Source organism: Oncorhynchus clarkii, chromosome 4 (assembly GCF_045791955.1).
Source record: "Oncorhynchus clarkii lewisi isolate Uvic-CL-2024 chromosome 4, UVic_Ocla_1.0, whole genome shotgun sequence".
In the NCBI taxonomy this organism is placed as follows: Eukaryota; Metazoa; Chordata; class Actinopteri; order Salmoniformes; family Salmonidae; genus Oncorhynchus; species Oncorhynchus clarkii.
This window is the reverse complement of record NC_092150.1, coordinates 78757625-78784961: the sequence shown is the minus strand read 5'-3', so window position 1 is coordinate 78784961 and position 27337 is coordinate 78757625. Positions and strand designations below refer to the sequence as shown.

General features: G+C 42.6%; 1 protein-coding gene across 1 annotated transcript; it reads left to right on the top strand.

Moving 5' to 3' along the window:
* The first annotated feature begins 468 nt into the window (after positions 1-468).
* Positions 469-6763, top strand: LOC139407318 (solute carrier family 25 member 47a). Its single transcript, XM_071151003.1, has 6 exons — positions 469-648; positions 1968-2011; positions 3240-3311; positions 3433-3612; positions 4455-4725; positions 4932-6763. Exons 1-6 carry the CDS (start codon positions 612-614, stop codon positions 5243-5245), a joined length of 918 nt encoding a protein of 305 aa, XP_071007104.1. The 5' UTR covers positions 469-611; the 3' UTR covers positions 5246-6763.
* Positions 6764-27337: the final 20574 nt, after the last annotated feature.

The window sequence follows — 27337 nt, the reverse complement described above, 5'->3', positions numbered from 1 at the left end:
CTTCTCGTTTTAACCTTATCAATGACATTATGTATTTCAGAGCAGTTCTCAGTTTTAGACACTAGTTTTAGACACAATATGCCTTTATGCCTCTTTCTAAGAGAAAAAGCTGAATTGTTTCTCAACGTGGCATTACTTCAATGAGTATCTTGAGATATTTAGCATTAAACAATTACTGGTTGGGTGCTAGAATAACAGTTGCTTAGAGGGCATTTGTAAGGATAGTTCATTTTTATGTTGAATATGTTGTTATAGTCCTATTACATTTGTAATTATTGTTTCAAAAGCTTTGATAAAGCCATTCAATATCTGTTTCAGTGTGTCTTTGACACTTCATATACTGTCATTGCTTAGACACGATGGCTGTTTTGAAGCGCACGAACCTATCAATGGCAACTTCGGCATTATTCGGCTACACTCGGCTCCTCTGTTTCGTAACCCTCAACCGAACATACACGTGGTATTTTGGTATGAAGGACGCAGAAGCTTCACATAACTGGCTCGAATAGTCCTTCTATAACAGGGAACACAGTTTACACAACGACAATCAGTGGAAGCATGAGAAACATGCAGTGATATCGTTTTCACACAAGTTATCTTATGATTGAAGAATGCATATTGCCGATTTCGCGGCAGGATCCATAGGAGGTACGTAACCTATTGCGATTTCGAAGCCGTTATTTAAAAACAACGTCGCCTAATATTAATGTCGGTTGTCCGAGCCCTGAATAACAAGCTCATGGAAAATATCATTCATAGAAATTATGTGTGCGTCGTCAATAATATTTGGAGGTTCGTTCGTTATAGAAGTTTGTGACCCCACTCCTTTTGGGGGCTTTTGAGGTTATGCGTATATAGAGAGTCTATATATATATAATAGTCTATATAATTGTACAGGAGAATGTTGCCTGGAAACCCGATTTAGAATTGCATTGACATCTCTGTCGGGCAGAAATCTGCATTTGAATCAGGAAAGTTTCCTTTCACGACCTCAATATCCCAGAATGTTGAATAAAATTATATTTGAAGGTACTTTACCTTTTGTCCATGTTCATGCTGTTGGTTCTTTTGGCGGTAGGGATGTAAGACAATATGTACACAGAGAAGTATAATTACATACACTTTTTTTTAAAGCATTAGTAGTGCCTTCAGATTTATATGACCTGAAGCATGCGCACAATATGAAAATACATGTATACAATGAGATGCATGCATACTTGCAGGCTCGTGCGCGTGATTACATTGTTTTGTTCATGGTGATAGAAATCTGAACACACTACCAGCGCTTTGAAAAGTTGATGTAATTATACTTTCCTGTGCATATATTGTCTTACATTCCTATCGCCAAAAGAACGAACTGCATAGACAACCAGTAAAGTGGTTAAAATATAATTGTATTCAACATTCTGGCTTGTAGAGTTCGTGAGAGGAACATTGCCTGATTCAAACCCAGTTTTTTTTGTCCAACATTGATTTCAAGACAGTTCAATTCAGGAATGTCCAGAAGGCCTCAAAACCCAAATCCTAATCCTTTTCTAAACATAGTAACATCTTTGGCAGTCTATCCTCCTTGATTAACCAGGCCACCTCATGCACCTACTGTATGTTACTTTGTGTCAAATACGTTTTGTACAGTATTACAAAGTTCAATTTAATGTTGTGTGGCAGTCAAAATTGATATGCCATCACAATGTTAGGATGTTGTAAACAAGGACCAGCATGGCAGACTGATATGTACTCTCATACATGTATCTAGTCGTCTTAGCAACTCCTTCATTTACATTTGGTGATAGAAATGTGGTCATGTTACCACAGTAACACCTGGAGTTTGCTTAATTAAGATGGTTAGCTAACACAGATGTCATCATTCACCAATCAAGCTAGCTATAATAACATTGTAATAACAATGTCACCTAGTCTGCTATGTGTGTGGTCTTTATCATTTCCATTCCTCTGTCTAAACACAGGGGCATGTGGTGTTGCTGTGGGATATCCTCTTGATACAGTAAAGGTAAGTGTTTTGATGTTAATGTGTTTTATTGAAGTGGAGAAAAACCATACCAGTCAAAAGTTTGGACACACCTACTCATTCAAGGGTTTTTCTTTATTTGTAATATTTTCTACATTGTAGAATAATAGTGAAGACATCAAAACTATGAAATTACACATAGAGAATCATGTAGTAACCAAAAAGTGTTAAACAAATCAAAATATATTTTAGATTCTTCAAAGTAGCCACCCTTTGCCTTGATGAGCCACAGTTTTGCACACTCTTGGCATTCTCTCAACCAGCTTTCTGAAGAATGATTTTCCAACATTCTTGAAAGAGTTCCCACATATGCTGAGCACTTGTTGGCTGCTTTTCCTTCAGTCAGACCAAAGGACAGATTTCCACCTGTCTTATGTCCATTGCTCGTGTTTCTTGGCCCAAACAAGTCTCTTCTTATTATTGGTGTCCTTTAGTAGTGGTTTCTTTGCAGCAATTGGTCCATGAAGGCCTGATTCACGCAGTCTACTCTGAACAGTTGATGTTGCGATGTGTCTGTTACTTGAACTCTGTGAAGCATTTATTTGGGCTGCAATCCGAGGTGCAGTTAACTCTATTGAACGTATCCTCTGCAGCAGAGGTAACTCTGGGTCTTCCTTTCCTGTGACGGTCCTCATGAGAGCCAGTTTCATCAAAGCGCTTGATGGTTTTTGCGACTGCACTTGAAGAAACTTGAGGAGTTCTTGAAATGTTATTTATTGACTGACCTTCATGTCTTAAGGTAATGATGGGCTGTCGTTTCACTTTGCTTATTTCAGCTGTTCTTGCCATAATATGTACTTGATCTTTTTACCAAATTGGGGCTATTTTCTTTAATTGAAATGTTAATTGTTAATTGAAATGCATTCCAGGTGACTACCTCATGAACCTGATTGAGAGAATGGCAAGAGTCTGCAAAGCTGTCATCAAGGCAAAGGGTGGCTACTTTGAAGAATCTCAAATATAAAATATATTTTGATTTGTTTAACACTTTTTTGGTTACTACGTGATTCCATATGTGTTATTTCATAGTTTTGATGTCTTCACTATTATTCTAAAATGTAGAAAATAGTAAAAATTAAGAAAAACCCTTGAATGAGTAGGTGTGTCCAAACTTTTGACTGATACTGTACATACCTAAAGATGTTGCCATGAGCCTTATTCTGGTGATGACATAACTCCTGCTAGGCTGAACTCTTCCTGACGTTGACAGGTGAGGATACAAACTCAGAAGCAGTTCACTGGAATTTGGCATTGCTTCATAACAACGTTATCTAAAGAAGGGGTGAGTGTCAATCCTTTCCGGCATCAAGCAGTCCTAATCAGTTGGTTCATCAGTCACCTTATCTTAATGTCTAAACTGAGAAGCACACTGACCCACCCTCCTCTCTCTCCTGTACCTCCAGGTCCATGGCTTCTTCAAGGGGATGTCCCTGCCTGTTACCACGGTTTCCATGACTTCCTCTGTGGTGTTTGGGATGTACAGGAACTGCCGTCAGTGTCTCAGTCAGCTGAGGGGAGGACCAGGAACCCCAAACACCAAACCAGAAATCTTCCTCTCCGGCCTGGCCGGGGGTGTGGCTACGGTGAGGAGTTTTATTTCTGAGGATATATATTCTTTTGTTGTTGTTTTCCAGAATGAACTTTCACAGGATTTGTGATTGTATGACCAATGTATTTACTTTCTAAGGGAGGACAATGTCATGTTATCCAGACTTGGACCTTATTGTTCACCCTGCTACCATCTAGAAGGCGGCGACAGTACAGGTGCATCAAAGCAGGGACCGAGAGACTGAAAAACAGCTTCTATCTCTAGGCCAACAGACTGTTAAATTGTCACCACTAGCCGGCCTCCGCCCATTACCCTGCCTTGAACATAGTCACTTTTACTAGCCGGCTACCACCCGGTACTCTACCCTGCACTTTAGAGACTGCTGCCCTATGTACATAGTCATTGAACACTGGTCACTTTATTCATGTTTACATACGGTTCTATCCACTTCAGATGTATACTCTGTATTCTAGTCAAGGCTCATCCTATATAACTACTGCTGTACACACCTTTTCTATTCATATACTGCCCATACTGTCTGTACACACCATCATATACATATTTACTTATATACTGGACTCTGACATTGCTTGTTCTGATATTCCTTAATTTCTTTCTCAATTTCTTGAGGGAATTGTGTGTAATGTTTTGTACTGTTAGGTATTACTGCACTGTTGGAGCTAGAAACATAAGCATTTTTTTGCACCTGCGATAATATCTGCAAAATATGTGTACTCGACCAATAACAGTTTATTTGATTTATTGGCATTATTTGGTTTTAAAATATGGTAGTCCTGTTACAGTGTAATTAGTGAGTAACTGCCAACCTGTATGTGAATTCACTGACTGTCCCGTTTCCTTATTCTGGTCTCTCAGGTGACAGTGATGTCACCAGGTGACATAGTGAAAGTCAGGCTGCAGTGTCAGACAGAGTCCATGCGAGCCAGAAAAGGGGCCAACTTGCCCAAACCCAAGTACCGCGGCCCCGTCCACTGTCTCCTGACCATCGTCAGAGAGGAGGGGGTACTGGGGCTCTACAGGGGAGCTCTGCCTCTCATGCTGAGAGACGGACCGTCCTACGCCACCTACTTCCTGACTTACAGCACACTCTGTGAGTGGTTCACCCCGACTGGAAAGAAGGGACCAGGTGAGTGAGATTCTATTTGGTCCATAGCTTACCTTTTGACCCTCCAGCTGGTTTTCTATTGGTCCAAAGCGTGGGCGTCTGTCCTCAACAGGATACAACATTGGCCTCTTATGAATGTGTTCTACTCTACAAATGGTTAAAGTAATTATTGTTGTAGTTCATAGATAGAGCATTTAACCCTAATCCCTATCTCTTGCGATTCTCAGAGTGGACAGGGGTGATGCTGGCTGGCGGGGTGGCTGGTATGACCGGCTGGACAGTGGGTACGCCCATGGACGTGATTAAGGCTCGCCTCCAGATGGACGGAGCCAGGGATATCAAGAGATACAAGGGCTTTGTCCACTGCATCACAGAGACAGTCAGGATGGAGGGGTCAGGGGTGTTCTTTAGGAGCTTGGGTATCAACTGTCTACGTGCCTTCCCTGTCAACATGGTGGTGTTCGCTACCTATGAACTCCTGGTCGGCTTCCTCAGAACACAGCCTGATGCTATAGAACCCCCCAAACTAGAGTTTGAGTAGACACTGAGTGATTAACTGAAATGTTGGTTATTTTTAGTTTTTTAAACAACTAATTGACCAATTAGTTCAATTATTTTAATTCCATTTCATTCGTTTTTTTCTGTTAGCTCAATGCGCACATCGCACAGTTTCTCTAGAGATAAATCCGATCCCGCCTGAACTGTGCAATGTACAGTAGTAGGGAGTTGAAATGTCCAATAGGTTAGAGCATAAAACGCTGTAATTAACTACAATGACCTAAATCCATTGCGCAGATGACTTGGAATTAAATAATAAATTAATCAAATAAAACAAATGTAATATATACAACAACTGAAATATTTTATTAAAGTAATGTGAATAAATTATGGTTAATGGGAAGCAGTAATGGGACGTCACTACCATCATGGGACTTGTATTAATTGTTTTATTCTGTTACAGTATTCAACCCACATAATGCATAGTGCATTTAATGTTTAAAAAAACAATCAAAATTGAAACAGTAATTATTTTGTAATAATCTAACGGAAACCGAACCGACCTCAAAAAGCATAAATCGCTCAGCACTAAACACTGGACTTGTTAGACAAATGTACCTCTCTCTCTTGATTGTACTCCTCCTCTCTCTTGATTGCACTCTCTCACACTCCCGGTTCGTCTCGCTGACCGTCTGTCTGACCTGTCTGACTTTGTTTCTCTCTCTCTCTCTCTCTCTCTCACTCTCACTCTCACTCTCACTCTCACTCTCACTCTCACTCTCTCTCACTCTCACTCTCTACTCTACTCTCCCTTCTCTCTTTCTCTCTCTCTCTCTCTCTTCTCTCTCTCTCTCTTCTCTACTCTCTCTTTCTCTCTCTCTCTTCTCTCCCTCTCTCTTCTCTCTACTCTACTCTCCCTTCTCTCTTTCTCTCTCTCTACTCTCTCTTTCTCTCTCTCTCTTCTCTCCCTCTCTCTTCTCTACTCTCCCTTCTCTCTCTCTCTCTACTCTCTTCTCTCTCTCTCTCTCGGGTCAGTAGAGGGGTTAGATCAGTGGTCACCAACCGGTCAATCGTGATCGTCTGATCGATCCCAAGGCATCTCTAGCCGATCTCCAAATATTTCTGTAAAAACCCAACTCTAAAGCATTGCGTTCCTATTTTTTTTGTATTCCTCTTGTGCAGTTGTAGGTGCACCCGATTCAGCTGCCCTGCGTGCCGGGAAGCCGAAGTGTTCAGATTTTGAACCGTTTCATGTGTCTGAAGGGACAAACTCTGTCTTCCCCATGGGCCCCAAGAGCAAATCAAGTGCACTATAGGCCTACCGCTGACCAATCGGAAGCTACAGCAAAGTTATGCGATTTAAAAACGTTTAAAACCATGACTAGATAGAGACTGTCTACAAATACAGCAGAGAGATGCTGTATTTATGAGTGAGTTTATGTTTAAGTTCTTACTCAGCACATACAGTTGAAGTCGGAAGTTTACATACACTTAGTTTGGATTTAATAAAACTCATTTTTCAACCACTCCACACATTTCTTGTTATCAAACTATAGTTTTGGCAAGTCATCTATTTCATGCATGACACAAGTAATTTTTCCAACAATTGTTTACAGACAGATTATTTCACTTACTGTATCACAATTCCAGTGGGTCAGAAGTTTACATACGCTAAACTGACTGACTTTAAACATTATGTCATGGCTTTAGAAGCTTCTGATAGGCTAATTGACATAATTTGAGTCAATTGGAGGTGTACCTGTGGATGTATTTCAAGGCCTACCTTTAAACTCGGTGCCTCTTTGCTTGACATTATGGGAAAATCAAAACAAGTGTAGACCTCCACAAGTCTGGTTCATCCTTGGGAGCAATTTCCAAACGCCTGAAGATACCACGTTCATCTATACAAACAATAGTACGCAAGTATAAACACCATGGGACCACCGGCCGTCATACCGCTCAGGGAGGAGATGCGTTCTGTCTCCTAGAGATGAACGTACTTTGGTGCGAAAAGTGCAAATCAATACCAGAACCACAGCAAAGAACCGTGTCAAGTTGCTGGAGGAAACAAGTACAAAAGTATCTATTTCCACAGTAAAAACGAGTCCCATATCGACATAACCTGAAAGGCCGCTCAGCAAGGAAGAAGCCACTGCTCCAAACCGCCATAAAAAAGCCAGACTACAGTTTGCAACTGCACATGGGGACAAAGATCTTACTTTTTGGAGAAATGTCCTCTGGTCTGATGAAACAAAAATAGAACCGTATGAACATAATGACCATCATTTTGTTTGGAGGAAAAAGGTGGGATGCTTGTAAGCCGAAGAACATCATCCCAACCGTGAAGCACGGGGGTGGCAGCATCATGTTGTGGGAGCCTTTTGGTCCTAGACTTGGCGCTCCGGTACCGCTTGCAGTGCGGTAGCAGAGAAAACAGTCTTGGGTGACTGGAGTCTCTGACAATTTTATGGGCTTTCCTCTGACACCACCTATTATATAGGTCCTGGATGGCAGGAAGCTTGGCCCCAGTGATGTACTGGGCCATTTGCACTACACTCTGTAGCGCCTTGTGGTCAGATGCTGAGCAGTTGCCATACCAGGCGGTGATGCTACCGGTCAGGATGCTCTCGATGGTGCAGCTGTAGAACCTTTTGAGTATCTGGGGGCCCATGACAAATCTTTTCAGTCTCCTGAGGGGGAAAAGGTTTTGTCATGGCCTCTTCATGACTGTCTTGTGTTTGGACCATGATATTTCGTACGTGACGTGGACACCAAGGAACTTGAAACTCTCGACCCGCTCCACTACAGTCCCTTTGATGTTAATGGAGGCCTGTTCGGCCCGCCTTATCCTGTAGTCCACGATCAGCTACTGGTCTTGCTCACATTGAGGGAGAGGTTGTTGTTCTGGCACCACACAGCCAGTTCTCTGACCTCCTCACTATAGGCCGTCTCATTGTTGTCGGTGATCAGTCCTATTGTGTTGTCGGCAAACTTAATGATGGTGTTGGAGTCATGTTTTACCACCCAGTCATGGATGAACAGGGAATACAGGAGGGGACTAAGTACACACCCCTGAGGGGGCCCCAGTGTTTAGGATCAGCATGGCAGACGTTTTGTTGCCTACTCTTACCACCTGGGGCGGCCCGTAAGGAAGTCCAGGATCCAGTTGCAGAGGGAGGTGTTTAGTCCCAGAGTCCTTAGCGTAGTGATGAGCTTCGTGGGCACTATGGTGTTGAACGCTGAGCTGTAGTCGATGAACAGCATCTGTCACGACTTCTGCCGAAGTCGGTTCCTCTCCTTGTTCGGGCGGTCAATGTCACCGGTCTTCTAGCCATCGGCGATCTATTTTTCATGTTCCATTTGTTTTGTGTTGTTTTCACACTCACCTGGTTTCAATTCCCTAATTACATGTTGTATATTTTCCCTCTGTTTCCCCCATGTCCTTGTCGGGAATTGTTTATTTGTAAGTTATTCGTGCTATGTGTTACTGGTGCGCTATGGTTTTTGTACCCATGTGTTTGTTGTTTTATTTGCCGTTAGTTGTATATTTTAAACTGCGCCGGCTATTCACCACGTTCTGCTCTCCTGCGTTTGACTTCCCTGCCACCACTTACTCACGTCTTACAGCATCCTCACATAGGTGTTCCTTTTGTCCAGGTGAGAAGGGCGGTGTGGAGTGCGATTGAGATTGCATCATCTGTGGAACTGTTGGAGCGGTATGCGAATTGGAGTGGGTCTAGGATGTCCGGATGCTGTTGATTTGAGCCATGACCAGCCTTTCAAATCACTTCATGGCTACCGAAGTGAGTGCCATGGGTCGATAATCATTTAGGCAGGTTACCTTCGCTTCCTTGGGTACAGAGACTATGGTGGTCTGCTTGAAATGTGTAGGTATTACAGACTCAGTCAGGAGAGGTTGGAAATGTCAGTGAAGACACTTTACAGTTGGTCCGCGCATGCTTTGAGTACACGTCCTGGTAATCCGTCTAGCCGGTTTAAAGGTTTTGTTCACATCGGTTACCGAGAGCGTTATCACACAGTGGTCCAGATCAGCTGGTGCTCTCGTGCATGCTTCAGTGTTGCTTGCCTCGAAGCTAGCATAAAAGGCATTTAGCTCATCTGGTAGGCTCGCGTCACTGGGCAGCTCACATCTGGGTTTCCCTTTGTAGTCCGTAATAGTTTTCAAGCCCTGCCATATCTGACGAGTGTGATGAATTTTTTTACACTGTATTGACGCTTTGCTTGTTTGATGGTTTGTCTGAGGGCAGAGCGGGATTTCTTATAAGCATCCAGATTAGTCTCCCACTCCTTGAAAGTGGCAGCTCTAGCCTTTAGCTCGATGTGGATGTTGCCTGTAATCCATGGCTTCTGGTTGGGATATGTATGTAAGGTCACTGTGGGCACGACGTCATCGATGCACTTATTGATGAAGCCGATGACTGAGGTGGTGTATTCCTCAATGCCATTGGATGAATCCTGGAACATATTCCAGTCTGTGCTAGCAAAACAGTCCTGTAGTATAGCATCTGCGTCATCTGACCACTTCCGTATTGAGTGAGTCACTGGTACTTCCTGCTTTAGTTTTTGCTTGTAAGCAGGGATCAGGAGGATAGAATTGTGGTCAGATTCGCCAAGTGGAGGGCGGGGGAGAGCTTTGTATGCATCTCTGTGTGTGGAGTAAAGGTGGTCTAGGATTTGTTTTCCTCTGGTTGCACATGTGACATGCTGGTAAAAAAAAAATGGTAAAACTGATTTAAGTTTGCTTGCATTAAAGTCCCTGGCCACTAGGAGCACTGCTTCTGGGTGAGCATTTTCTTCTTTTTTTATGGCCTTATAGAGTTGGTTGAGAGCTTTCTTAGTGGCAGCTTCACTTTGTGTTGGTAAATAGACAGCTACGAATAATATAGATGAGAACTCTCTTGGCAGATAGTGTGGTCTACAGCTTATCATAAGGTACTCTACCTCAGGCGAGCAATACCTCGAGACTTCTTTAATATTAGGCATCGCGCACCAGCTGTTATTGACAAAAAAGACCCACAGACCCACCCCTCGTCTCACCAGAGGTAGCGTCTCTGTTCTGCATGGAAAATCCCGCCAGCTCTATATTGTCCGTTTCTTTGTTTAGCCACGTCTCGGTGTAACATAAAATGTTACAGTTTTTAATGTCCCGCTGGTAGGATAATCTTAATAGTAGGTCATCAATTTTATTTTCTAATTAGCAAGGAGAATGGAAAGCATTGGGAGTTTACTCATTCGCCTCCGGCTTCTCAGAAGGATCTCCAATCTGGTTCCCCTTTTCCAGTGTCTTTTCTTCACGCAAAAGGCGTGGATCTGGGCCTGTTCCAGTGAAAACAGGATATCCTTCTCGTTGGACTCGTTAAAGGAAAAAGTTTCTTCCAGTCTGTGGGGAGTAATCGCTTTTCTGATGTCCAGAAGTTATTTTTGGTCATAAGAGACGGTAGCAGCAACATTATGTACACAATAATTTACAAAAATAAGTTACGCAAGAAAACTTACAAAATTGCACAATTGGTTTGGAGAATGTAAAACGTCTGCCATGTTCTTCGGCGCCATCTTTACGTTTAAATAATGCAATGTGACTCGAGTTTCGCCATCAGCTGGAAGACGGTGTCCCTTTTTGGTCAGTGTCAGCAGAGGAAAAGGAGAGCGGAGTGACGTTGAAAGGCAGATCGTCAGTCTGCTGCTCTCTCTCTACCTCCACTGAGACTGACCATCAGATGCAGGCACCATCAGCCCAGTAAACTAAATGAAAATAAAAAAATATTTTAATGTATGCTCACTCAGCTGTAAATGTATGCTCACAAGTAATACAACAATTGATCTATAACCGGTGTGATCACATAGCCTACCTCAAATTTTGAAATATGAAATATATATTTAATGGTCCAAACAAAAATGCTTTGGCAGGGCAATTCAAGTATAGCCAATATGCAGTGATAATGTGTTGGACCTATGGCCTACTGCACAAACCTCATTGCTACAGTACTGTTTTCAATATCTTAATGTTGCATAGGATTACGTTTTTTTCAGTCATGTAAAAAAAAATCTGAGCGACACATCTCGGCTTGTATTTTGACTCCGGAGGTGATCTTGACCCAGAAAAGGTTAGTGAACACTTGGTTAGATGATATGCACATGCTTTTCTGGGCTAAGGACTCAAAGAGTGTACCCCTCAGGCCTCAGTGTCTACTGACTTTCATTCTTGCCCCTTAATCTTGGAAACCAGGTGTGTTGGACACTTAAGCAATAAGGCCTGAGGAGGTGTGGTATATGGCCAATATACTACGGCTAAGGGTTGCTCTCAAGCATGACACAACGCAGAGTCTGGACACAGCCCTTAGCCGTGGTATATTGGTCATAAATCACAAGACCCCAAGGTGCCTTATTGCTATTATAAACTGGTTACCAACATAATTAGAGCAGTTCAAATAAATGTTTTGTCTTACCTGTGGAATACGGTCTGATATACCACGGCTGTCAGCCAATCAGCATTCAGGGCTCGAACCACCCAGTTTATAATGGTTAATAAGTACTGAGAAATGATCAATATCAGGGAGAGTACCAGGACGAGACGACAAATAGCTTGGCTGTGACCCTGAAGGACAGCAGTTTTTCCACCACTGGTCTTCGCAACTCCTGCCTCTCCGCCCTTGTAGCTTAGTTGGTAGAGCATGGATCTTGCAACGCCAGGGTTGTGGGTTCGATTCCCAAGGGGGACCAGTATGGAAAATGTATGTCACTCTGGATAAGAGCGTCTGCAAAATGACGTAAATGTAAATGTTTTTCATCAAAGCAGAGAAAGATAAGGTTAGGCAAGGTGGCATCTAGCAAGCTGAACAGTACGTGTCTGTTTTGTAGGCACTTCTCTACTTGAATCAATTTTATTTGCGATAATTGAGCATTTTATCAATGCGCTGCAAAGTGCACAATTTTAAAAGGGATTGTTGATTGAGGCTAAAATGACTGCAGGAGCAGTAATGATGGTATGACTACAGGGACTGGAGAGAGTGGTATGACTACAGGGACTGGAGTGAGAGTGGTATGACTACAGGGACTAGAGAGAGAGTGGTATGACTACAGGGACTGGAGAGAGAGTGGTATGACTACAGGGACTAGAGAGAGAGTGGTATGACTACAGGGACTAGTGAGAGAGTGGTATGACTACAGGGACTAGTGAGAGAGTGGTATGACTACAGGGACTAGTGAGAGAGTGGTATGACTACAGGGACTAGTGAGAGAGTGGTATGACTACAGGGACTGGAGAGAGAGTGGTATGACTACAGGGACTGGAGAGAGACTGGTATGACTACAGGGACTAGTGAGAGAGTGGTATGACTACAGGGACGAGTGAGAGAGTGGTATGACTACAGGGACTAGTGAGAGAGTGGTATGACTACAGGGACTAGTGAGAGAGTGGTATGACTACAGGGACTGGAGAGAGAGTGGTATGACTACAGGGACTAGTGAGAGAGTGGTATGACTACACGGACTAGTGAGAGAGTGGTATGACTACAGGGACTAGTGAGAGAGTGGTATGACTACAGGGACTAGTGAGAGAGAGTGGTATGGCTACAGGGACTAGTGAGAGAGTGATATGACTACGGGGACTGGACAGAGAGTGTGTGAAAAGTAGAAACTCAGAGTAATTGTTTTTGAAAAAATATAAGGGCAGTTATAGTATTTTGTGCCTGCCAAAATGTGAACGTTCATTCTACTTACAGCTCATGACCTAACAGTGGCAAAATCTTGGCCTCTGTGTCCTTTGTCTCTTGCTGCCGAGGTTCAGCCTACTTTGCATGCTGACAGTAAGCCTCGCCTACAACTTTATAACAAACACAGTAGGTCATACACAAAGAACTCATGCCACTTCCTAGGAGCAATATGATAGTACTGTCAGTAGTATGACTCATCTCTGTGTTGATTTTGAGGGTTGTATTCTGTGTATTACTCAGGTATCCTGTGATGAATAGTTTATGTTCATGGACCATGCTGTAACCATAGATATCTCTCTCTGTCTCTCTGTGTGTGTGACATAAATAATGTACTCCTTCTTCATGGAATATTGTTACAATGATGCCTCTTTAGTGGGATACTGCTATGAGGTGAGTGATGGCTGCTGATCTAAAAATATGGTTGACTTTGAGGCATTGCAATGGCTTCTATCTTCTAAAGCCATTCAAGGGGGTGTTGGTCACGTGTGTGTTATTTATTTGAGTAATTTATTCTGAAACTTAAAGTTGTCCTTTTGACTTTGGGCAGATTCTGTATGAAATGCACCAAATAAATGGGCTGGTGAATGTAGCCACTGAAGAGTGGATGTGCTCACTTACTCTATCAATTGCAGAATTGAACACAGGACAGCATACTAGCAAGCGGAACAGATGTCCCTTTTCAATTGTGTTTGTTTTATTTAGCATTTAATCAAACATCTGCAAAGCATTGTGTGCTTTGCAGCGCATTGATGACATGCGGGATATCAGCTGTCATAACTGTTATAACAGTGTTATGTATCCTGAAGGTTTCAACTGCAGTTTAACCCAGCCATGGTTTCAGAATAGAACTCTATGGACATCTAGTGGAAAGAAGAGACATCAAAAGTTAATAATAAATAATTTTGGGGGTTGCTTATAGACAGGTTGGATGTTTAGCAACAAAAACGACATGTTTCTTGTTATTCTTGCTAGCAATCTGGCCATCCAGAATCTCACATTGTTTTCGTGAAGTTGTCAGCCAGCCCCTCTATGTTTGTCCTGTTACACAAGTGTGTAATGGAAATGCTTTTTTACATATCCCAACTCCCCCGCAGGGAAGTGAGGTCATGGCCAGGTCTACTTGCACAGCGACATTATCTTTATCTGCTCCAGGATTCTCAGTTACTAGCCCAACGCTCGAGGCTAACTGTTGACTGGGGCAGTTCTGAGGTTCATCAGTCGACTGGGGCAGTTCTGAGGTTCTTCAGTCGACTGGGGCAGTTCTGAGGTTCATCCCTCAACTGGGGCAATTCTGAGGTTCATCACTCCAGTGGGGCAGTTCTGAGGTTCATCCCTCAACTGTCGCAGTTCTGAGGTTCATCACTCCAGTGGGGCAGTTCTGAGGTTCATCACTCCAGTGGGGCAGTTCTGAGGTTCATCACTACAGTGGGGCAGTTCTGAGGTTCATCACTCCAGTGGGGCAGTTCTGAGGTTCATCACTCCAGTGGGGCAGTTCTGAGGTTCATCCCTCAACTGTCGCAGTTCTGAGGTTCATCACTCCAGTGGGGCAGTTCTGAGGTTCATCACTCCAGTGGGGCAGTTCTGAGGTTCATCACTCCAGTGGGGCAGTTCTGAGGTTCATCACTCCAGTGGGGCAGTTCTGAGGTTCATCACTCCAGTGGGGCAGTTCTGAGGTTCATTACTCCAGTGGGGCAGTTCTGAGGTTCATCACTCCAGTGGGGCAGTTCTGAGGTTCATCACTCAACTGGGGCAGTTCTGAGGTTCATCACTCCAGTGGGGCAGTTCTGAGGTTCATCACTCAACTGGGGCAGTTCTGAGGTTCATCACTCCAGTGGGTAGTGGGGCAGTTCTGAGGTTCATCACTCCAGTGGGGCAGTTCTGAGGTTCATCACTCCAGTGGGGCAGTTCTGAGGTTCATCACTCCAGTGGGGCAGTTCTGAGGTTCATCACTCCAGTGGGTAGTGGGGCAGTTCTGAGGTTCATCACTCCAGTGGGTAGTGGGGCAGTTCTGAGGTTCATCACTCCAGTGGGGCAGTTCTGAGGTTCATCACTCCAGTGGGTAGTGGGGCAGTTCTGAGGTTCATCACTCCAGTGGGGCAGTTCTGAGGTTCATCACTCCAGTGGGTAGTGGGGCAGTTCTGAGGTTCATCACTCCAGTGGGGCAGTTCTGAGGTTCATCACTCCAGTGGGTAGTGTGGCAGTTCTGAGGTTCATCACTCCAGTGGGTAGTGGGGCAGTTCTGAGGTTCATCACTCCAGTGGGTAGTGGGGCAGTTCTGAGGTTCATCACTCCAGTGGGTAGTGGGGCAGTTCTGAGGTTCATCACTCCAGTGGGTAGTGGGGCAGTTCATCACTCCAGTGGGGCAGTTCTGAGCTGATGCAGAATAGACGTCTTCCCATTACATTTGACTGATCTGGTCCTTTACCATAGCACACACGTCTCTCTCTCTCTCTCTCTCTCTCTCTCTCTCTCTCTCTCTCTCTCTCTCTCTCTCACACACACACACAACATCACCCTCCTCACACTACCCCCCCATGAGTGATTGGTCCCATATCAGGCGTGAACCAAATATTTCCAAGGGCCATTTGACTTTGTGAAACTCCAACAAGACATTTAACCAGGTGGCAAAGATGAACCAGGGTTGAACACATGTTTGTCTGAGGTCTATAGGAGAGTGTAGAAGCTCGGGGCATGAGGCTGATATTTAGGTTGGCTAACGTTAGATTACAATAGAACAGTCTCAGTTGGTGATTGCTACTGAGTACCTCAGATTCCTGGGCATATTCTGCTGCGGTGCACTACCTCTCTCTACTGGCCACATATGGAACTGAGCTAAACACCAACCACCAACACTGTTGCTTAATATTCACAAACAATGCCTCAAATCCTGCAGCATTTAATTCTAGCAACTTTCAGGGAGATGATAGATTTAATGTTTAGTAAAACAATCAAATAAAATCACATTATCCAGAACTGATGTGGAGAGGGATAACCTTTGAAATCAAGGTTCTCGACGTGTTTATTTCCCACAAACATGCTGAATAAACATGATCACATGCACACACAAAGGCATGCACACATACGCGCATGCACATGCACACACAAAGACATGTATGCACGCGTGCAAACACACAAACAACTCACACATCACTGAGCGCTTTGAACTTGAAGGACAGTCCTAGAATAATCGTAGTAATGTGGCTTCGGGTCAAAGCGTGAAAAGCCTCTATCCAGTCCTGACCTGAACTGTCAGTAATATGAAAGAAGAGGGATGGAAGGATGATGGGATGAATAAACAAACAGAATAGGTGAATGGAGGTCATCTGAGGACAGCCCCAGAGAGGCCTGTACCGCCAGTGTAATGGACTATACATTAAACCACAGGGGGGCGTCGCTAATTTGTACTAACAACCAACTAGACGCCAATCACCATAAAGATCTGTGCACATTTGGGTATAAGGGCTTCTCCTGGAAACTGGGCTCTCTAACAAAGACATAGTTGATGAAATTCTAGGTATTACAGACTGTGTATTGTGAAACACGAAAAACCCTCAATGTTTCCTTTGTTCTCTGCTCATAATTAAACCCTGCATGTCTTTTCCCCTTATGCAACGAAAATGGCGTGCAATTACCCAGGCTTCTACAGATCTCACTGAGCTAAGTTACAAGCTGGCTAACAACGCACCACACTACTTTTGGACAGGGATAGATTTATTCATTTGTAACCTATTGAAAATGTGTTGATGTTCAAGTCTCCACTTGCATTCCCTGTTGCTAAGGCCAAAGGCATGAAGCCACATCAGAATAGAAGAGTGACCTAATCAGAGGCCATTGTGGTGCTTGGTGCAGCTATACAGACCTTTCTTACCACTACGTCACCTGCTCATTGTGGATTGGACTGATTGAAGAGGGTTGAAAAATGAATACTGGAGATTACATGTCTGGTCTGCATGTGGACAGTCAGTGAGTACGTTTACATGCACACTAATGATTCAATATTAAACTGATAATGGCAGTAGGCCGAGTATTGGCATTAGTCATGGAAACACCTGACTCTACTTATCTTAATCGGCGTCAGGTCATAATCGAAGTAAGCATACGGCCATTAAAACACCTGGTTTTCTGAGCAATGTTTCTAAATATTATGACGTGTAAACAGCTTAATCAGCGTTCCAGTGGTGTATTTGATCTGCACATGTACCAGCACCGGGTAGCGCGAGCTTCCCTCTTATCCATGAGAGAAGTGAGTTCAGAAAAACTGAACGTATGCATCTTGTAAATAGTTTTCACATACACACTTTATATGTCAAAACTCAAAAAAAGCAGTCACTTGTAGAATATTTATTTTGATTGGTGATTTTCTGGATTTATAAAAAGTCCCATCAGTAGCCTGATTTCAGATGTGTCCATGGAAACAGGATTATTAGGGAAATCATTCTTCTTGCAAACATTTAATGTAAACATTTTAAACAAACAATAATATTAACTTGACTATCCACAATAATCACATTAATATGTGCATGTAACCATGCTCAATATTATGCCCTCCACAACATTCCAGCCACAGCCTGTCTTGGCTTTGAACACAGCCTGTCCTGGCTTTGAACACTGGTCGCCTGTGTGCCACAAGACTGTCAGCTCACTTTGCTTAATCTCAAAGAGCTAATGCAACTCTTCAGATGTCTCTCAGGCAAGGTTACTCATCACGCCAGCGTAGTCCACAGAGCCACCTTCTTTTATATACAGATACACAAACTCATCCAAGATCCGTGAATGTCATTTAGATGGTAAGATAGGCCATTATGAATGCACCTTTAGTTGCCTCCTCTCAGATCACGTTAGGCCAAAAGAAGAAAGAGATAAGAAAATGCCACTGAGATCTTTGACGGACAAGCTGATCACATGAAGCAGCTCAGCCTAGGCAGCATACTGGCCCTAGGTTGAGATCTCTTTCACTAAGCCAATATTGTATACTCCTCGTTTGCAATAGTATGACATTGCATCAATCAGTGGTTGACTCATATCGACAGAACCGTACGTTGTTCAGAGTAGCATAATCCCCCCCCCCCCCCCCCCCCCATGACTTTGCCAACATTCTTAATCAACGTGTGCCATTTCTGTAAACTGAGAAATAAATATGCTCAGAGTTGCTTCCAAACACCAGCTCTCATCTCCTCCCTCTGCAGTGCAGTAGCAGGCTGTCTAACATCACCATAGAAAATATGAGATCATTTGAGGGGGCTGGGTGGAGAGATAGACACTTGTTCACATCCGGTTTGAAAAGCTCAATTTTGTTGTCAGAATCAGTCCTTGGTAAGCAGCACTTAGGTCCCCATTCACCCAGTGCTATTTGGGCTATTTTGGGCGTTCTGCGCTTCCCCGGTGGTGACGTGTGCTGCTGAGTAAATCTGCAGCTCCGACGGCCCCGGCCTGTTACCTCAGATGGCACTGAGAGAATGACAGTCAGGAGAGAGGGATGGGAGGAGAAGAAACAGTTGTCTGCTTGATTGGGAGACCATGGCTCTGCAGAGGACTATATGTTGTTTTTAGTTTCCCATAGTTTATATAGCTGTATGTTCACTCAGCTAGCAGGGTTCCACATGACAGACATGATAAATGTTTAACAGATGCTAGTCTGGGCTGAGCGTATGGGGCCAATGAAAAGAGAGCTAGATGTACAGACAACCATATCAGACCCATATCAAGGCAGGTAAATCAGTAGGGCTTCATATCATGTATCTGGTGTCTGTTTGAAGAGTTTCAGAGAAAGAGAATAGTGGATAAAAGAAAGGGAGCTGAGCAAAGACATAGTGGATAATGAGCCAAGTGGGTCTCATGCCTCGGCAGACTTGATGTTAGTCCTGCCCACTCGAGAGAGAGTGAGAGAGAGAGAGAGAGAGAGATGCACTATGGTAGAGGTTTCAGCTTAGGTCAGCTACTCACAGATCAGAGAGCATGAATCTGGATCTGCACACATACATATATATACAGGAGAGGAGAGGTACTCACAGATCAGAGAGCATGAATCTGGATCTGCACACATATATATACAGGAGGGGAGAGGTACTCACAGATCAGAGAGCATGAATCTGGATCTGCACACATATATATACAGGAGGGGAGAGGTACTCACAGATCAGAGAACATGAATCTGGATCTGCACACATACAGGAGGGGAGAGGTACTCACAGATCAGAGAACATGAATCTGGATCTGCACACATACAGGAGGGGAGAGGTAGAGGAAGTGTAATATATATAAACCATATGTTAAATAGATTTATACACACCCTATTGAGCCAAGCCAAACGTTGCTTAACCCTGCACCCTTTAAACATATATTTTCTTATGTGTTTAATACATTCCTCTGTTATTCTAGACATCTCTGTGTCGTTCATCACATTCTGTCCCTGTTTCGTCTCCCACAGTAGACTCTAGGAGGCTGTCATAGCTGGGTTGCACAATTCTTGACCACCGTCATATTGGATAATCAGCTATATCATTAAGAGGACATGACAGTAGTATGACATGTGGTGACTCCTTGACCTCTAGCAGCTTTGATGATGTGAGGATGACGCCTGTCAATCATTCACAAAAAGGTAAAGAAATACAAGATCTGTGGGGCAGAGTTGGTGTGTGTGTGGTGCATGTGTTTAAGTAGCAGAGGTTGTTCACCTTGCATTGCCTGAGAGGAGATAGAAAAAACCCTGGTAAGTAACCCACTCCCCCCTCTGTGAAAGGTCAGGGTTGAGGTTGGGTTTGTGTGTGCATGTTCCCTTCCCACAGTTACAGCTCGCTACCCGCTCTGCCCTCTACTCCACGTGGTGCTGTTCCAACTGTTCCAACGCAGGGGACAAATGAGGACAGCACTTGGGAGAGGAGAGGACGTCAAGGGTGTATTAACCCCCACTTCTGGACCCATATGAACCTGCATACACATGCCTGCAGCACAGCATCTCTGCTCTGTATCAAACTTCCTCAATGGTACAGTTAAAATGACAAATTAATCATGATTATCCCATTTAGCAGATGCTTTTATCCAAAGTGACTTTCAGTAGTACGTGCATACATTTCCGTATGGGTGAACCCAGCGGGAAAATATCCTGTTTCCATGTGACCTGACCAGGAAAAATTGTCTTTCCAAATGGGACTTCCTAAAAACACAGCACTTAGAAACATCTATGACTGGAAGTGACTTTTCCATATCAGGTTAGGAGAGCATTTTCGCTAACCTTAACCCTTTTCCTAACCTTAACCTAATTATCATAACCTGCTATGTTAATTCTCCTAAAATGCCTCTTAAGTTCTCCTAACCTGCTACTAAAAAAAGTAACTTCCGGTCGTAGCTGTATCAAGGTGTTTTTGTATCCTTTCCAAACTGCTGCCTGGGCTCAACACTCAAACAGGCACTGAAGAGAAACAACTGTCCCTGCTCCACCTTGCGCAATTTCATGTCCATATTACCACAGGATTTGGAGCAAATTGGAACATTGGAACATAACGTTTACATTTTTTTCTCAAAGGTCTTTTAGGGTTGAACATTATAGGGTTAGAGTTTATGGCTTCAAACATGATGCACTGTCACTCATCCATGTGCTCTGGGGGAAAAAAAAGTGTACACATCTTCAGAGAGCATTGAAAGATCTACTAGTGCTTCAGAAGACATGATAGTGTCTTATTTTCTGTTGGTCAAATCTTTTGAAGGATAACTTTGTTCCTCCCCTGACGATGGAGTTTCTTTTATCCACCTCCATAGCCTCTGGGGGACAATTGCAAATTGTAAAAGCTGACTGTAAAACATGTCACTGTTGAAACAGATTGGCTTATAAGGTCAAATTTTACAGAGGAAAAATGGGTCTGTGGCCTCTCTCCTTCAATGCATTTGCACAACAGTTCTGAGGGCTCACATGAGAAAAACATGCAGAACTATACACTTTCGTGCACATTTCCCATTGACTTCATTGCATAATTGTTGTAGGAGAAATGGTGATGATAATGTAATAAAATCTAACGTGTTCTTGAACTTAATCATGGACTTGAACTTGAAACAGAACCATTGTGTGTGTGTGTGTGTGTGCACGTGCGTGTGCGTGTGTGTGCGTGTGTGTGTGTGTGTGCGCCCCCTGTCTACTTGTACACAGTATATGTTATTGACATGAGGACAGTGTTTGAGACATGTGTTGAACGTTTTATTTGGGAATTTGTTGGAAAAACAAAATCACAATGCAGCAGGTCTTCTATAAAGTTGAAAACAAACATTGGGCTGTGGACATACGGCCTCCCATAGGATAAACCATTGTCTGTTTGAGGACTAGCCCGCATTAGGAAACTATTCCAACTGTTCCAGTCAGATACAACATACAGGACATGTGAGGTGGCCTGCCCTGTGTCCTGTGTGGAAAGCATAGCCAGTACTTATGTATCACCAGGTAGTAGTAATAATAATATGAATAAATATAGCACCGAGCAGCAATGAACAGGGTGCACAAGATGATAAAAAGGACACAAGATAAGTAGGATAACAAAGCAAGCACTCTATCATACAGTATATATGATATTTTACATTGTTCATCTGCATAATAATAATTTGCATGAAACAAAGTCCACAGGATCAATAGATATTGCACCATAGTATCCTATGGTGCCACTGGTGCCAATGACATCTAAAGTGCCACCAACTGGTCTGGTGCAGCCATCTAAGGTTGCGGTGACTTTATATTTACACCGTTTCTAATGTATTACACGTAAGGTTGTCCATCGGTTCAGTTCTTAGAGCCCTGGTGTCACAGGGTGGCATCTAGTGGCATAGCGTGGCCGACTTTGAATACAGCAACTCATTATCCTCAAATTCATTAAAGGCTAATTCATTGAGTCGATATACCAAATCTGGAGTCAATCTGGCTTTTGGTCCATGAGTAGAAGATTTGTGCATCTATAGGTGCAGTGCATCTATGGGTACAGTGAGGTCATTATTTAACGCAACAACTATTTATTCTCTAAACCATTAAAGACTGATGTAATGAATTTAAATACCAAATCTGGAGTGAATTTCAAGTATGGTTCAGGGGGAAAAGATGATTGCAGATGATTTTGAGCATTAGCGTTACATATGTAAATAATTTGTTGTTAATAGCTTCCTTGTTTTTTGAGATGTCAAAACCAAATTCAGTGTGGTATATCTTAGGGACTTCTATGATAGCGATGGCAAGTTTCACGCCACTGTGGAGTGGATTTATAATGGTTTAATTGTACACATAAAATCAGATTTGATTTGTCAATAACTCAGCCATCTTTTGACCAATCCCTTCGTTTTTCTCAAACTAAGTTAAGACATGTGCCATGGGCCTACATTCCAAACTGGTGTAATTTGTTCCTATTGTTCATGAGAAGAAGATTTTAGAGGTATTTGTAGCATATTTTTGCACATTAGTGTATATTCTAATATGCATCTTTTGGTATGTTTGACCATCTTTGAATGCATCAAATGTATTACCTCAAACTCTTCAGGGACTATTGTAATGAGTCTAAATACTGAATTTAGAGTGTGTGACTTTTAGTCCATCAGAAGAAGATATTTTCGGATTATTTTAAGCATTAGCGTTACATACTCCAAAAAGTTCATTTTTAATATAGTTTCCTTATTTTTTAAGATATCATTGCCAAACTTAAAATGGTTCATCATGGTCATCTCTTTGATGAGCCTAAATAGTTGTGGAGTGGATTTACGAAAGATTTAAATGGACACATTCAAATCTGATTTCCTGATGTATCAATAACTCAGCCATCTCTTAACCAATCCCTTTTGGACTTACGGTTCATGAGAAGAAGCTTTTCAAAGGTTTAAAAAAATGTCCAAGATCTATCCTGATGGCCTTGAGGCAAATTTGTTCAGCATCAGGAAAGACAGGTCTCTAGGTCAAATGGGGTGATGGATCTTCAGGATCGGTGGGTCCCATGCGGGACGTTTCGCTAATGTAGGCTAATGCGATTAGCATGAGGTTGTAAGTTACATGAAAATTTCCCAGGACATAGACATATTTGATATTGGCAGAAAGCTTAAATTCTTGTTAATCGAACTGAACTGTCCAATTTACAGTAGCTATTACAGTGAAAGAATACCATGCTATTGTTTGAGGAGAGTGAACAGTTTTGAACATGAAAAGTTATTAATAAACAAATTAGGCACATTTGGGCAGTCTTGATACAACATTTTGAAAATTTCAGCTGGGCTGGAATAATATATGATGGCCTTTCTCTTGCATTTCAAAGATGATGGTACAAAAAAACACAAAAGAATGGTTGGTTTTGTCTTTGTATCATCTTTTACCAGATCTATTGTGTTATATTCTCCTACATTCCTTTCACATTTCCACAAACTTCATAGTGTTTCCTTTCAAATGGTACCAAGAATATGCATATCCCTTGCTTCAGGGCCTGAGCTACAGGAAGTTAGATTTGGGTATATAATTTTAGGTGAAAATTGAAAAAAAGGGTCCTATCCTAAATAGGTTTTTAAGTGAGAATGCTAATAACAGTGCCTCCTATTGGCCAATCAGTGGCATTATGTTTGTTTAAGTCACTCATGGTCTCTAATAACTGTACAAATGTGAAAAAAGTTATCAATCTATGCTTGAGTTATTTTACCATGTCAAGGAAAAAAATAAACAATTTGGTGAGTCCTTATACCGTGCATTCGGGAAAGTATTGAGACAGTATTTTCAACATTTTGTTACATTACAGCCTTAATCTACAGTAGCTATTACAGTGAAAGAATACCATGCTATTGTTTGAGGAGAGTGCACAGTTTTGAACATGAAAAGTTATTAATAAACCACCAAGACTCTTCCTAGAGCTGGCCGCCTGGCCAAACAGAACAATCGGGGTAGAAGGGCCTTGGTCAATCCGATGGTCAATCTGCTCCAGAGTTCCTCTGTGGAGATGGGATAACCTTCCAGTAGGACAACCATCTCTGCAGCACTCCACCAATCAGGCGTTATGGCAGAGTGGCCAGACGGAAGCCACTCCTCAGTAAAAGGCACATGACAGCCTACTTGGAGTTTGCCATAAGGCACCTGAATGACTCTCAGACCATGAGAAACAAGATTCTCTGGTCTGATGAAACCAAGATTGAACTCTTTGACCTGAATGCCAAGCATCACGCCTGGAGGAAACCTGGCACCATCCCTACAGTGAAGCATGCGGGTGGCAATATCATGCTGTGGGGATGTTTTTCAGTGGCAGGAACTGGGAGACTAGTTAGGATCGAGGGAAAGATGATTGGAGCAAAGTACAGAGAGATTGTGCTCCAGAACTCTCAGACTAGGGCTTAGGTTCACCTTCCAACAGGACTAAACCCCTTAGCACACAGCCAAGACAATGCAGGACTGGCTTTGGGATAAGTCTCTGAATGTACATGAGTGGCCCAGCCAGATCCCGTACTTGAACCCGATCGAACATCTCAGGAGAGACATGAAAATACCTGTGCAGCGACACTCCCCAATCAACCTGACAGGGCTTGAGGGGATCTGCAGAGATGATTGGGAGAAACTCCCCAAATACCTGTACATGTGCGCCAAGCTTGTAGCGTCATACCCAAGAAGTCACACGGCTGTGATCGCTGCCAAAGGTGCTTCAACAAACTTCTGAGTAAATGGTCTGATATGTAAATCTAATATTTCCGTTTTTTTTAAATCAATTTGCAAACATTTCTATAAACCTGTTTTTGCCTTGTCATTATGGGTTATTGTGTGTAGATTGATGAGGAACCTTTTTTTAAATAAATGTTAGAATAAGGCTGTAATGTAACAAAATGTGGAGAAAGTCAAGGGGTCTGAATATTTTCAAAAGCACTGTATTTGTCCTATTTCACACATGTACAAGTGTGTATTATACAAACGTGTGAATTGGAAATATATGTGTTTTTTTTGTCCATATACCAACTCCCCCTGAGACACCCTTGGAGAGTGGGGTCACGGCAGGGGTAACCATTATCAACGGCGACGTGACCTGACCCCTGTGAGATGTTCATTCATAGCAGCTTTCATAACAAAATAAGAAGCTCAAGGCATCTGAGGACAGGAAGAGCAGTAAATAGACACACTGACAGAGGCATGAGGGCCTTTGGACAAGGTGGCAAATTAACTTAGAGAGACACACTGTCAGAACTGGTAACTGGGTGTGTTCGGAAGGGAGGGAGATGTGTAATTGAGGTACTGTAAATCTCTGGTTATGGTTAGGTCTGGTCAAAGGAGTGCTCTTACCACACTTCAAGATGGCGCCGATACACATGAAAGCTCTGCTTCTACCTCCTAAACTACTTTGCAGTATTTCGTTTTTTTGTATGTTACTTCTAACATTATTAGCCCACAACGTTTTTGTGTTATTACATACAGTTGGAATCATTTGGAATACAGTTGGAATCAGAGCAACAATAAGCATTACGACCAGGAATACGACTTTCCCGAATTGGATCCTTTGTTCGTACCCCCCAGGGCAATTGAACTTTTCCCAGAGGAAACCACATATCCTGCCACATGCATTGTAGCTGGGGATTTTAACAAATCAAATTGGAGGAAAACACTACTGAAGTTATATCAACTCATTGTAGTACTCACGCTGCTAAAACACTCAACCACTGTTACTCCAACTTCCAGGATGGCCCTCCCCTGCCCTTCCATAGGCAAATCAGATCATGACTCTATTTTGCTCATTCCTTCCTATAGGCAGAAACTCAAACAGGAAGTACCCGTTCTATGGTCTATTCAACGCTGGTCTGATCAAAATAATCTTGAAGGTTGGATTCCGATTGATCACGCTGACTAGGATATGTTCCGGGTAGCCTCTGAGAATAACATCGACATATACACTGACACAGTGACTGGATGTGTATAGCAGATGTGTAACAGCTGTTGGTGGAAGAAGGTGAGGACCAAGGTGCAGTGTGGTACGTGTTCATCCTTTTTTATTTGAACTGAACACTGAATAACAAAAAAACTAAGCGAGTGAACGAAATCGAAACAGTTCTGTTTGGTGCAGACACAAAAACAGAAAACAACTACCCACAAAACCCAGGTGGGAAAAGGCTACCTAAGTATGATTCTCAATCAGAGACAACGATAGACAGCTGCCTTTGATTGAGAACCACACCGGCCAAACAACAAAGAAATCCAAAACATAGAAAATGAACATAGAATGCCCACCCTAGTCACACCATGGCCTAACCAAAATAGAGAATAAAAGCCTCTCTATGGCCAGGGCGTGACAGGATGTTGTTCCCACACAGATGGACTTTATTTAACTAATTATGTGACTTCTGAAGGTAATTGGTCACACCAGATCTCATTTAGGGGCTTCAAAGCAAAGGGGTGAATACATATGCACACACCACTTTTCCAGTTTTTTTTTTTAATTATTTATTTTTTGAAACAAGTATTTTTTTTCATTTCACTTCACCAATTTGGACTATTTTGTGTATATCCGTTACATGAAATCCAACTAAAAATCCATTTAAATTACAGGTTGTAATGCAACAAAATAGGAAAAACGCCAAAGGGTGAATACTTTTGGCACTGTATAAATTATAAATTAGACTGGGCCACAGAGATGTAAAGATCACCAGGTGAATCCATACAGATGTAAGATCCTAATTTGAGCCAGTTTGCTACAGCAGGAAAATTATACAGCAGCAACAGGAAATGTGAATTATTATGTGGATGATAATTATTGAATTTTTTTTGGGGGGGGGGGGTTCGTAAGGGAAAATCAAGTCTGAAATTAAAAAGTGCAATTTATAAACCTTTTCATACCTCAAACATACTACACATGTTCAATGTCCTTCATTGCAGGAAAGATCTGCTGCAACAGGGTGACCAAATTAAGATCCTACTGATCCTACTGATCTGTGATCAGTGTTTTGTGAGATCACAAGACATCCTTGGAAAATCCAGAGCACAGTAAATATGAAGTGAGATTGCCAATAATTGGTTTAAGCTTTCAGATGGCAGGATTAGATTATTTGGTCTTCAACTTCGTTGTGGCTGACAATGCTATTTAGAGTCTTCAAACAGAGGAGGATTTGGTCGACATCTCAAATCGCACCCTATTCCCTATATAGTGCACTACTTTTGACAAAAGCCCTAGTGAAAAGAAGTGCACTACTGTACATAAGGAATAGGTTACCTTTTGGGACACAGACTTGGAGATGTGGGAAACAAAGTGAATAATGTCGGTACACGTACCTGAAGAGGGGACAACACAGCATAACACAAGGAAAAACAACAACAAAAGGCAATCAATTAGTTTTGTATCTTCCTCAAATTATCCTCAGCCACAGATCTCAAGTCTCTTTGACATAATACACTGAGTGCACAAGCTGGTTTAGGACACAAATGTTATGTCCACGTC

Coding starts and splice junctions, on each gene's coding strand:
- LOC139407318 (XM_071151003.1), top strand. CDS start 612: ATGCATATTGCCGATTTCGCGGCAGGATCCATAGGAG. Junction 3,312..3,432: donor CAACGTTATCTAAAGAAGGG/GTGAGTGTCAAT, acceptor CTGTACCTCCAG/GTCCATGGCTTCTTCAAGGG. Junction 4,726..4,931: donor GACTGGAAAGAAGGGACCAG/GTGAGTGAGATT, acceptor TGCGATTCTCAG/AGTGGACAGGGGTGATGCTG.